Genomic DNA, 12,614 nt, shown 5'->3' with positions numbered 1-12,614 from the left:
AGTTACCTAGGGATCTTAAAGGAAGGGTGCTGAAAGTAAGCTCAGAGTGAGAACCTGTGCAGGTGCAATGGAGAGTAGAAGGCAGAGTGCTTTTCTTGGAGTCACGTGAGAAAGGAGGAAGTAATGAAACAGCTAAAAAGCCTAGGCCTGACAGATGACCATAACCTGGCACAGCACTTTGCCAGCTCTGCCTCCCCTGGTTCACAGTTCACTTACTAGTTTTTCCTTTGTGTGGCTGTGAGCATCAGTAACTATATAAAAGCTCACATGGGCTGGGAATTGGTAATCAGCTGGTGGTGGTAGAAGAGATTCTTGTCTTGCTGTGGGGCCAGAATCTGCTCTAGCTTGCCAACCTGGGCCTCCGAGGCCAATTAAACCTGCTCCTTTGGGCTGTCTGCATAGAGGCAGGATCTCTATCCTCAGTAGATAGCAGACTGATCCTTCCCGTCCTGGGTTTTAGAGTATCTGGAGGTGATGCTTGTGATCCAGCTAGCCTCTGACTATGCCATTTGAACTACTTCATCTCTAAAATGAGCTGTTACCTCAATTACCCATGAGCACCCTGGTGTGCTAGGAGGCATTTTGAATGATAATGTAAAACAGTATACAGAAACCTATATGACATTAGTAAGTCGGTGCTTCTCAGTGTTTAGTGAGCAGTTGTTAGAACACACACATGCACACGCATGCACGCATGTGCACGCGTGCGCCTCCAAAAGGCTCCTCTGAATAACCAAGCCAGATCTGAAGCCAACCAGAGAAACTGCCTATTAAACCTGTACTTTGAGGCTGGGGCCACTGGTGTGCTTTTCTAGCTGTGGCCCACAGTCCTCTTCCCTCACCTGTAGAGGCTGGTGAGTACGTTGCTGAGCCTGACTGTGATGTGGCTGACCTAGCTCTTCTGTGCCTCCAGGTGGTACTTACGGATGCTACAGTGCTACCGGTGTAGGCAGTGGTTCCATGAAGCCTGTACACAGTGCCTAAGTGAGCCTATGGTGTTTGGAGACCGGTAAGTGATGATCTACTAGATATCACACAAAGGAGGTCTGTGGTAGCCTAGCTTGTCAGCAGGAGACAGCTCAAGATAAAGGGGACCCTGGCTATGCCGGGCCAGGAGACAATGAAGGGATGTGCTAGGCTACATGCCTACTTGCTGCTGACTTGTGGGAAATCTTGAGGACATTCTTGCCTTCACAAGATTCAGATTCTACAAATATCTCAGGAAGGAGAGATAACAGTCTCTGCCTTAGCCTTACCAAGAGTTACTGTAAGCACCACTAGGGAAATGGATGGCCTCTAGTTAGTAGGGCTAAGCTAATGGGAGATATTATATCTGCTAAATCAAATATTATTCTTCTTTGGCTGGTGGCTGGCAAGTAAGTGTGTAAGTGGATGGGAGAGGTCTCAGAAGGGACAGTGGTAACCACTATTGCCCAACCTAGAAACTGAGCTGAATTCTAGGGCAGTGACCTTTGGAGTAGGGTGGAGACATATTCCTTGGTCCCTGTCGCCTTCACTGCTCAGAGGCTGGCAGCCCAGAAGTGAATGCTATGGGAAGCAGGTGGGAGGGGGACAGATGGCCCGGACTGAGGGTCAGAGGTCTTCCCATCACAGTCCCTCTCCTCTACACACAGGTTCTACCTGTTCTTCTGCTCCGTGTGTAACCAAGGCCCAGAGTATATCGAGAGGTTGCCCCTGAGATGGTGAGAAGATGGAACCTGTCCCTACCAGCTCTTCCTGTCCCCTCTGCCCTCTGCCCCCTGCCCCCTGCCCTCTGCCTTCTGCCCTCTGCCCTCTGCCCTGACCCTCACTTGGCCCTTGCTTTCTTACCCAGGGTAGACATAGTTCACCTGGCCCTCTATAACCTGGGAGTACAGAGCAAGAAGAGGTACTTCGACTTTGAGGAGATCCTGGCCTTTGTCAACCACCACTGGGAGCTCCTGCAGCTTGGCAAGGTACGTAAGGTCCCAGGCGCCGGAGGTGCCCGCACAGGATCACTCAGTGCAGGGCGAGGGTATAGATATCCGAGTTCCCACCCTTGTGCTGCAGTTCCTTGAGTCAGTGCCTCCAAGCCTGTGCCAGGGAGGGGCACTCTAGCCTCCGTTTCGGGCAGTGGTCAGCCGGGACCTCACTAAGCTGCAGGGAGCCAAGGCATCGAGGCCGAGTGCAGCCAAGCATTGGGCAGATCTCCTGTCTTGGTTAGGAATTGCAGTGGGTTTGTCTCCTGCTGACCTTGCTCTGTGCTGTGTTCCCAGGGGCCTCAGTGCCCTGTAGCTACAGACTTTGAAATTGTCAGAGCTGGAGAGCGAACTGACACTCCCACGGGGCTACGTAGCCCTCTGCCCTACCCATTCCCTCAGAGTCCTCTTTACTACTGCAGAATGAACTGTCTCCCACTGACTACCCAATCCTTCTTTGATGAGACAGGGTTGTAAAAGACAAACAAGGGCCATCGAGATGGCTCAGGAGATGAGGGAGGTTGTCCTCTGCCCACCAAACGTGTGCTGTAGCATGCACACGCCCACACACACACACACACACACACACACACACACACACGCACACACACATGCACACACGCATGTATAGGTGTATAATTAAAAAAAACAAATAGGCAATTCTTACATTTTGCAAGCAGTTGTATATATGTCTCCATTTATAGTGGTGTTTGGTAAATTATAAGACACACAGAAACTCATGAAGAAGAGTCAGTACTGTTTTTAGATTTACTTAATGCATGTGAATGTTTTGTTCACGTGTATGTCTACAACCACGTATGTGTGTGTCCGGTGACCACAGATGCCATAAGAAGGTGTTGGACCCCCTAACATTGGAGTTGTGGATGATTGTTAGCTTCTGTGTTGGGGCTGAAATCAAGCCAAGGTCCTCTGCTGGAACAATTGCTCTTAGCCGCAGAGCTACCTCGCCAGCCCCTAGAGTTGGTATTTTTAAGTCACTTTTTCTGGTGTAAACGAAATCATGCGTAGGCGCTGGAGAGATGCTCAGCAGGTAAGAGCACTCATGCTGCCCTGGCAAGAACCCAAGCCCCATTCCCACATGCACTGCAGCTTACCAGTACCATCTACAAGGCCAGTTCCAGGGATCCAGCACCCTCTTCAGACCACCAGTGGGCACTGCACACACATGATACACACTTGCAGGTAAACACTCATAAAAATAAATATTAAAAAAACATGTTTCTAATGGAAAAAATTAAATGATCAAAACAGAAGTATGCTTTTTAAAAGATTCATATTTCCACTACTCAGAAATAACTAGAAATAAAGTCTGGGTCTATCCCATTCCTACTCTTTTTTATGGTTTACAAGAATTTACATTCTGTTTTAGATCATCTCTTCTCAGTGTTATGCTGTTTCGGGCTATTAGTGTTCTCATAACCTTTTAAATGGCTGAACTGATGTCCTCCTTAGTTTGCCAGTCGGGTGCATAGTTTCTTTCTGTCCACCATCAGAAACAGTGTCATTGGGCACATTTGGGTACGTGAAACTTCATTCATGTTTCATACTTGATCTGCATCATAGACCTCATAAGGTGGCATCACTGGACAGGAGTGTGGATGTTTTAAAAGCAGCCCTGAGGAATGAACCCAGGGCCTTGTGCATGATAGGCAAGCAGTCTCCCACTAGGCCACAGCCTGGTCCCGTAAAGCTCCTGAAACATTGAGACCAGGAGATTCCTCTTGATCACAGATGGGGAAACTGATCTCAGAGAGGTGAAAGGTTGCAAGTCAATGGTTCTCCCCTGGAGGCCACTGGAGCATGAGATGGGGTGGCGGGATCAGGCCAGGAGTGTCTTAGATACTCCTGTACAGCTAACTCCTGCTCACCTGCTCCCCGCAGCTCACGAGCACCCCTGTGACAGAGCGAGGGCCGCATCTCCTCAACGCTCTCAACAGTTACAAAAGCCGGTGAGTGCAAGAAAAGAGGAAGAGCTGTGAGTCCTTGCTGGGATTTCAATCTAAAGGCTCTTCCTACCATAAGTCCTGTGTTTAAGTTGTGCTCCCTGCCTGGCTTTCCTTCCTTCTTGTCCACCATCCAGGGAGTAAAGACATCTAGAGGCCTTCCTTTGCAGAGCCTTCCCAAGCACCCAGGGCCTTGACTCAGTTGTATGTTAGCATCCATTCTATGGCCCAGCCAGATAGAGAACCTGGAAAACCATCAGTCAGGGCTTCCACCTCTGGGCTACTTCCCTAGCCTGTGCCTTCCCATCCCATGTTTTAGCACACACTTGTCCCTCAGCCATGTTCAAGACCTTTTATGACACAACCCTCCTTGTCTTCATTTTACACTGTTATAGATTCTGGGTGTCAGCCAGCCAAGCTCAGCCCTTGGCTTCCTATTCATTTGTTGGTTGGCTGGTTGGCTGGTGGGCTGGTTGGCTGGTTGGCTGGTGGGCTGGTTGGTTGGTTGACTGGTTGGCTGGTTGGCTGGTTGGCTGGTTGGCTGGTTGGTTAGTTGGCTGGTTGGCTGGTTGGTTAGTTGGTTAGTTGGCTGGTTGGCTGGTTGGTTAGTTGGCTGGTTGGCTGGTTGGCTGGTTGGCTGGTTGGCTGGTTGGCTGGTTGGTTGGTTGGCTGGTGGGCTGGTGGGCTGGTGGGCTGGTTGGCTGGCTGACTGGCTGGTTGGTTGGCTGGTTGGCTGGTTGGCTGGCTGGGTGGTTGGTTTTTGAGATAGGGTTTCACTCTGGCCCAGGTTCAAACTGTTGATTCCCCTGCCTCAGCCTCTTCCATGCTGAGTTAACAAGTATGCACCACCACATCCCATGTACTGAGCACTGTCCTTCCCTCGGCCTCTTGTTTTCCCCACCTCCATTCAGTTTTTGGCAGCAAGTCTAGTTACAGGCTCTGTAACAGACCAGTCTAGGTAGATTCTGCGCTATGGAGAGATTCTCAGCTATGAGATACAGCCCCTGCTTCTGTGGAAGCTTGCCTGAAGCCTCTTGTAGGATAACATGCTTATACCTTCCTGTGGTTTGAGGTGCAGCAAGACCTCCCCTTGAGCTTGAGATCCTGTGACCTCCCAGTGCTCAGTTTCCTGAGAACAGGCCAAGGCTTGAACACCCTCCACAGCCCCAGGGCCTCATTCAGCCAGTGTTGAAATAGGAGATGTGCCCGGAGGTGCTTCCTGGCCAAAGAACATGAAGAACTGGCACCAGTACCTGGGTCCTGAGAGTTCTGTCCTATGCTGTACCTGGTGGCCTTGCAGCTGGCCAAGGCTAAGAAGCCTCAAGGAAGAGCAAGGATAGAATACGTTCAGCAGGCAAGGACAGGGAGGTGCTTGGTCACATTCTCCAACTGGAGACTGTGGATTCATTCTCAGGGCAGGGAGGCCCCCGGCCTTGGTGGCAATCTGCTTCACTCTCTGGAGGATCAGCTGACAGCCCAAGCCTCTCTCCTGTCACCCCAGGTTCCTGTGTGGCAAGGAGATTAAGAAGAAGAAATGCATCTTCCGACTGCGCGTCCGTGTCCCGCCCGCCCCTCCAGGAAAACTGCTTCCGGACAGGGCACAGATGCCAAGTGACAAAGGGACCTTTGAGCTGCTTCGTAAGAGAGGAAAGAGCAAGCCTGGGTCAGTGCTGGTGGGGGACAGTGGCTGCAGCGAGCTTGGGTTCTCTGCCTAAGCTCCCACCTCCCGCAGATGGTAGAAGCTATGTGGTGGGCTCAGGCAGTGTGGCAGCATCCCTGTAAACCCGGAGTCCTAGACCCAGCAGGGTCCAGCTATAGGCACTCTGGGAGTGCTAGTGAGAAGCTCTGGGGTCCCTCTCACCACAGGCCCCTCACTTCCTAGCTCCAGGAAGACTGATGCTGGGACCCAGCCCTGCTGCACTAGGACTGGGCAGCGGCAGCAGCAGAGCATGAGGGAAGTGTCAAGGGCTGGGCGAGCCTCGTCTCTAGGGGCACTGGGGCAAGGAGGCACCTCTCATTTTTCTACTCTCTAAAGCCCCTCCACATTCACTGCTCCCGGAGGATGGCCTCCTCCCAGGCTCACTCTACCCTGCCCAAACCCTCCTGATCCCATACTGCCGCTGCCCTCAGCTCTGACTGGGGCTCTGACAGGCCGCCCTCTCCCTTTTCTGTCTCCACAGTTTGTTGCCTCAGGAATCCCAGCAGCAGAAAAGGCGAGTTTATAGAAGAAAAAGATCAAAGTTTTTGCTGGAAGATGCTATTCCCAGTGTTAGTTCCTGGTTTTCTTATTCTCCAGTTTCACATGCAAGGGCCGCACATGTTAGGGGCCCTATGCAGAAAATAACGCACTGGCCCCGACCCAAAGGGGTGCCCCAATATCCCACTGCCAATTACAGAAAAACAAGGATTGTCAGGCACCCTAAGACTGCTATTGGGGTCTCATCACCCACAAGTTCTCCTGAGAACATGGGTTAGGGCAGGGTTAGATAATATCCCAGTTCCAGTCTGGGCCAAACGGGGCTAGGGTGTGGGGGCAGCGCTTTCTAGATGGGATGTTGAAGGCATTGACTGAGCCCAGCCTAGAACCAGGTCTCAGAACATATTTTCCTTCTTCGATTATCCTTACTGAGAGCCTCCTTGTGGATGGTAGTGTTAACGGTGCCTCTGCACTCCGCACTTTCACAGCCACAATGGAGTCCTAGCTTCTTCCTGTGGCCCCCAGTAAAGCAGGCTCTCAGTCATTCCCATTTTGCAAATGGAGGCAGCTAAGACCCAGAGAGGCAAACGAGAAATCAGGCGGCTTGGAGAAGAAGTCAGGACTAGACACCATGGTGACTTAGCTCTCTGTCCACAGTTCAGAGTCCAGAGGAAGTGGCAGGATTTCCCTAAGCCCTCATGGCCCTGGCTGAACAGCAGGCGCCCATACACCCCTCAGATGGGAGAAAGGCTGCTTGGGGAGAGGTAGGTCTGTTGGTCCGTCTGTTGACTGACCCTGTCTCTGTTGTGTCCACAGAGTGACTTCACCTCAGCCTGGAGCACGGACCACCACCTGGCCAGCATATTCGACTTTACACTGGATGAAATTCAGAGTTTAAAAAGGTACCTGCTATTCCAGAACTGACAGTAAGGAGGGGCTCTACTCCCCAGCATGAAGGACACGCCCCTCATGGACCTTCTGAAACTTCAGCTGAAAGGTTCTATATGCACAGGGCTGCCTGAGAATTTTATTCACTACAGCTTGTGGCATAACACCCTCTGCCCCACAAAAGCAGTGGTCTGGGCTGACTTGCCTGCAGACCTGCCACTCCCCTGCCTCACATCTAAGACCGGAAGGGCTATGGCCATCCTGTTCTGTGTTTATACTAAGCCCTCTTCCTGAACCACCCTGTGCCCTGCCCTCCCCGAGCCAAAAACTCAGAATATTGCTCCGGGAAGCCCTCGTGGATCCTCCCAGCTGTGTTGGAAAACTGCTGTATCTGCTCATATGAATATGAAATCGTCACATTTGGGTATTTGAGGGGCAAGAATGTCATCTTTTATCATTCGACTCTCGAAGACAACTCTGTTTTGGTCCCGGATCAGGAAGGGGAGGGATTTAGAGTCAGATGGGAGCTCTAGGCCATGCTCGCCAGTTCTAACCCTGCAGCATTAGCTGACTTCCTTAATCGCCCAACCGCCCCGTTTCCCCCGCTTTGAGTCCGTGGAATTTTGTACAACTGCCCATTGGCTCATGGACCGTGTCACCAACCGGCATGCCCATGGCCACAGGAGAGTGGTCTGGGACAGTTTTCTTGACTCTCAGCTTTGAAGACTACATGGTAGAAAACAAGACAGACGGATGCAGGGTGGAAATCTTGGCAGTGAGGAGATGGGCTGGCCTGTCAGAGACACTGAAGGTGGAGAGGCTCCATAGTGCTGGGCCAGGCCAATAACAGGCTTCTCTTCCCCCCTCTCAGTGGCAGCTCAGGCCAGACCTTCTTCTCAGACGTGGATTCTACCGATGCTGCTAGCACCTCAGGCTCTGCGTCCACCAGCCTCTCCCAGGACTCCAGGTGAGCTTCCCGAGGGTGTGTGCAGGAGCTCTCTGTGAGGGACTGAGGTCCCCAGCCTGGCCATTCCCTACTGCTGGGTGGAGACTTAACCTTCACTTCCTGGTCTTCTGTGACTGAGTCCGCTCTGGACCCCTCTGTTCCAAAGCACCAGGGTGGAGCCAAAGTTGCTATGAGCCCTTCTGTTTGTGAGATTCTTTGCCTGCAACCGTTATGTGATCCCTCTCATCGAGTGACCCAATTCTGGGACCTTTTGATTAGAGAAGCCATTACACTCTGAGCTTCTTGGCATCTGTGTGTCGTAGCTGTTCGTCACCTGTGGCTCGGACCACAGGGCTCCTCCTGTTCTCGTTCCTAGCTGTCTGATTTTTGGATCCTAGGATCTTTAAGAGGAAAATTCGCTCCTTTTAAGCAGAGTAAGATGGCAGGCTGTGAGGTGTGGCTGAGAGTACAGCCTGGTTTACTGCCGGGCACAGCCCCCTCTGCATTCGTATTCCCGAGCCTATGGAGACTTCGTGGGAGTAGACAAATCTATATGGATAGAAATCCTCTACTTGGCGTACATCTCTGACTTGGGTCCTTCTCTGATGTTGCCTCTGTAGCTGTAATATGGGTTCTAAGGGATCAAAGCCAGGGCTCCGTGCTTACTAGACAAGTGCTCTATCACTGAGCTACACTTACCGTCTTCCTGCTCCCTTGGGTTCTCGATACGCCTCCAGACCTCAGCATCTGTTAACAGGCAGTTTGTCTGTTTTGCTGACACCTCTGCCTATGTGGTACAAGGCCCTTCAGTCCCTGCCTCTGTGTAGCTCACCCAGTTCATACAGAGGACTAAAAAGCCCAGGCAAGACCTCTGCACTGTGGGACTTCAGACGCACCCATGACAACAACCCACCCTTCTAGATACAAACAACATACACTTCCAAATCGAACATACTTAGGTTGGAATCCTGGCCTTTGTACTCCCCAGCTGATGTCTCCTCTGGAGCCTCAGTTTCCCGGTTACAGGACCTCTCTGAAGTTCCATCCATGCCCAGGGTCCGGCCTAGTCCCTTATACCTAAGAGCCTCTCAGACTGAGGAATCTTATGATTGCTTCAACTCATCCCCCATCGTTTCCCTCTTCCCCCTCTCGATGCAGATGGACAGTAGGCAGCCGTAAGAGGAAGCTGGCGGCCAAAGCGTACAGGCCCCTGCGGGCAAAGCATCGGGCAGCCGAGCCGGATGGGAGATGCGCCTCAGACAGCAGTGCAGAGGGAGCTCCGGGCCCTGAGCAGCAGGATGAAGGCATCGACAGCCACACGTTCGAAAGCATCAGTGGAGATGACTCCTCCCTGTCCCATCTCAAGTCCTCTATCACCAACTACTTCGGTGCAGCTGGGCGGTTGGCCTGCGGGGAAAAGTATCAGGTGTTGGCTCGGAGGGTCACTCCAGAAGGCAAGGTTCAGTACCTGTTGGAATGGGAGGGCACTACCCCTTACTGATTATCCCTCAGAGGCTGCCCAGAGGCTGCAAACCAAAGGAGGGGCAGAAGAAGCCCCTGGGTCCCTGTTTTCTCCAGGCTTACGGTGGTGGAGGGAAGCAGGACATCCTGGCCGCAGCCCCTGCCTGCTGTCTGCCAGGCCAAGGTCTGTGTGCTGCTGTACCAGTTGCCCGAGTCTCTGAGGCCCTGCTGGCTCTCTCTCGTCTATATCACACTCCATACCCTCAAACTTTCCATTGGTTCCTCCGATGGTACCCTGGCTGTGACCCCTGATCTGAGGCCTGAAACTGATTTTCGTTGTCCCCAGTTCTCCATCTTCTGACCTCTCCCCTGCTTGGGTGTTTCATGCGGACACACATCTTCCATGCACATATGCTCATCTGTCCCTCACTGGGACCACAGTGAGGAAAGGGAACCCTGTGGGTCTTCCACTTTCTCACCAGTACCCCTCACCCAGGAGAGTAGGGGATGCCTGAGAAAGTTCAGGATGCCTGCGACCCAGAGCCTGGGAAGTGATGGCCTGGGTCTCTACTGAAGGGACGAGAATCAGGGTCTTTTATTGAGGCTGGGAAGGGGGACTAAGGGAGTCAAGGCCAAGGCTCCCAGAAGTTTGCCTGTCCCCAGCAACAGCTCTTCACTGTTGCCGCAGACTAGAGCCTGGCCTTGCTACATAGACGTGTTCTTGAACGCGCAGATCTGGGAGGAAACGATGGGGAGGACCCATCCCAAACACTGTGTATACAGACAAACACCACCACACATCCCCACCAGGGTGCCCTGGCCCTGTCCTTGGCCTCTTCCAGGGATAAATGCTGCAGTTAAATGTGAAAACCAAGCTCCGGCCTCCTCTGGCCTGTGAACCAGCCTTGGCCCCACAGAGAAGCACAAAAGACACCCCAAGACACCCCTCTCCTGCATAGCTCCTGCCTTGCCCAGAAGCTGACAATCACTTTGGGGATGGGGCAGCCGGGGGCGGGGAGAGAGGGCAGTTCCCAAGGGTCTGAATCATTGGTTCCCTTCAGAAAGGAAGTCTTTGTCATCGATGGTAAAATAGAATTCTTAGAATGGACAAACTCAGCCGTGTCCGGAGGGAAACCAAAACTAGGAGGTAGGCAGGGAGTCCTTATTTTTGCCTGCAGAAACAGAAACTGACTCGCTCGGTTGGACAATTAGAAAGAAGTGCCTTTGGGGTGGGAGGCAGGGGCACCAGACTGGGACCAGCTTCCCTGACTGCTGCTGTGGCTTCTGGCTGGGAGTGGGGAAATGGACCATCGCATGGCGACATCAGACTATATCAGAAGTGCTGATTTCCCCATGAGTGGGTCTGACCCCTCCACATCCACCTGTGAGCATTAAGGAGGAGGGGGAGTCCCTGAGGTAGGCTAGACGGTCCCTGCCATACACCTCAGCAACCATAGTGCCTTGCAAAGGAACCTCACCTCTCACTAGACACAGCTACCCACGTCCATCTGCTTCCCCGTCTTGGCTCAGGCAGGGCTCAGCAGATGGACACTGAGACCAGTTCTCAGTCCCACAGCTGCTGCCACTGAGGTCCCCAAGTGGGTCCCGGTGGAAGGAGAGTTGTAAAGCCAACTCCCAGGCCAGCAGGCATGTGGGAACTGGGGTCAAGTTTGTGGCTTCCTGTTGGCTTCTGTGAGCACGGCAACCTCCAACATGTGTTTTCCAGGCTACTGGGGAAGCCAGAGAGTTTAGGATGGCTGTTTGTACATCTGTCCCTCCTCCCCTGCTGTGCCCCAGAAGCTCTAGGCCTGAGGAGCAGGAAGGCAGGTGGGGTGCTCATCCCGCTGGGGAAGCTAGCACAAGGCCTGACCAGGTCCTGGACTCCTCAAGGCAGCATTTCACCCCTACATGACAATAGCTGCATTACTGCCAACCGATGGTACGACCCTGTGCACCTTTGAAGAGATTCTGGTTTTAAATTGCTGCTTTTAATAGTATTTGTTATATTAAAGTTATAATTGACGTGTCTGGTTTACAACATAAGCGTGTCCTCAGAGTCGTCTTTGGGTTCTTCTCTTGACTTCCTGGAGTTTAGGCAGAGGATGGTGAGGCCAGCCCCTCTGGTCATGCAACCTCCCCACCCCACCCCCACCCTTGTCCTCTGCACCCATGTTCTCTCAGCAGTGTCCCATATTGCCCCTAGGGAACGTGGGACACACTCTCTCTCCGCTGTAGAGTAACAGCAAACATTCACCCTTAGGATCTAGGAATTAATTAGAATTCTCAGGAAGCCTCCATATCATGTTAGCCTTAAGATACTTTGCTCTCCACATTCCTTTCCTCATTATTATATTTACCTGAAGATTGTTGACTAAAGAGGCACCTTATGCCTTTTTATTGATACTAATAATAGAGAACCATACCTGGGGTTAACCGTAAAGATGGGAGAGCGCCAGGAAGCATCATTTGCATAGTATTCCAACACATTGGCTTTCCTACCTGAACAGCACATAAGACCAACTCTCTGTCTGAATAACTAAGTGTCCCTTTCGCTCCCGAAGCTTATTTCGTGCACCACCACTCTCAGGGTTTGTATAAAGCATACACTGTGTATATAAAAGTATTTGCGAGAAAATCTCACCAGTAGCAGCGGACTGGCTGTGACACCGCAATGGCCTAAAGCAGGGCCCATAGATTAGGTGGTGGTGGTTTCTCCTTTGCATGCTCCCGGCTAGGCTCTGTCCTCTGTTCAACACTTCCTTGTTACCGCTGTTGTTCTTAACTTGATGAAGATGGTTTGTTTTTCTCTTAAGATAAGAGTCTCCCTTTACAGCCTTGAACTCAAGGTTGCCCTGCCTTAGCCTCCGAAGGGCTAGGATTATTGGGTCCACCATCTTAACTAGTTGCAAGGATTCTTTGAAAGCAGGGGTACTTATGTCTAGGAAGCTTACGCAGTTAAAAGATTAAGTTTTTACTCATTTCCACAGTGGCCTTTGTTAGAGATTCTGGAAATCGTAAGAAGTGCTGGGAAGGAACCCTCATGTGGAGACACTAGTTTGGGATCCACCCGTGTCTTCAACAGTTGCATTCTGGGAAGACAATGTAGAACAGAGTAAATGCTACTCTCCCTTCATCCGTGAAGTGGGTTGCGCCCCCAGATCTGTGGTAAGGAAGAAACAACACAATGGATGTTCAAGTGT

The 12,614-nt window shown here is 51.9% G+C and overlaps 1 protein-coding gene across 3 annotated transcripts in view; it reads left to right on the top strand.

The window, feature by feature from the left end:
• Phf19 (PHD finger protein 19) overlaps positions 1-11,455 on the top strand; it is a 32,185-nt gene extending 20,730 nt beyond the window's left edge. The window contains exons 7-15 of one of the 3 annotated variants that reach the window (NM_001106570.1): positions 914-1,009; positions 1,635-1,703; positions 1,835-1,955; positions 3,861-3,928; positions 5,424-5,585; positions 6,103-6,190; positions 6,936-7,021; positions 7,879-7,974; positions 9,112-11,455. In NM_001106570.1, coding sequence (NP_001100040.1) covers positions 914-1,009; positions 1,635-1,703; positions 1,835-1,955; positions 3,861-3,928; positions 5,424-5,585; positions 6,103-6,190; positions 6,936-7,021; positions 7,879-7,974; positions 9,112-9,454 — 1,129 coding nt within the window. In that variant the 3' untranslated portion in view covers positions 9,455-11,455. Of the gene's footprint in view, positions 1-913; positions 1,010-1,634; positions 1,704-1,834; positions 1,956-3,860; positions 3,929-5,423; positions 5,586-6,102; positions 6,191-6,935; positions 7,022-7,878; positions 7,978-9,111 lie in introns of those variants that run through there. The other 2 variants (XM_006233971.4, XM_063283522.1) reach the window with 2 other exon arrangements.
• Positions 11,456-12,614: the final 1,159 nt, after the last annotated feature.

The sequence above is a fragment of the Rattus norvegicus genome, chromosome 3 (assembly GCF_036323735.1).
Source record: "Rattus norvegicus strain BN/NHsdMcwi chromosome 3, GRCr8, whole genome shotgun sequence".
NCBI lineage: Eukaryota > Metazoa > Chordata > Mammalia > Rodentia > Muridae > Rattus > Rattus norvegicus.
This window is presented reverse-complemented; position numbering and strand designations above follow the sequence as displayed.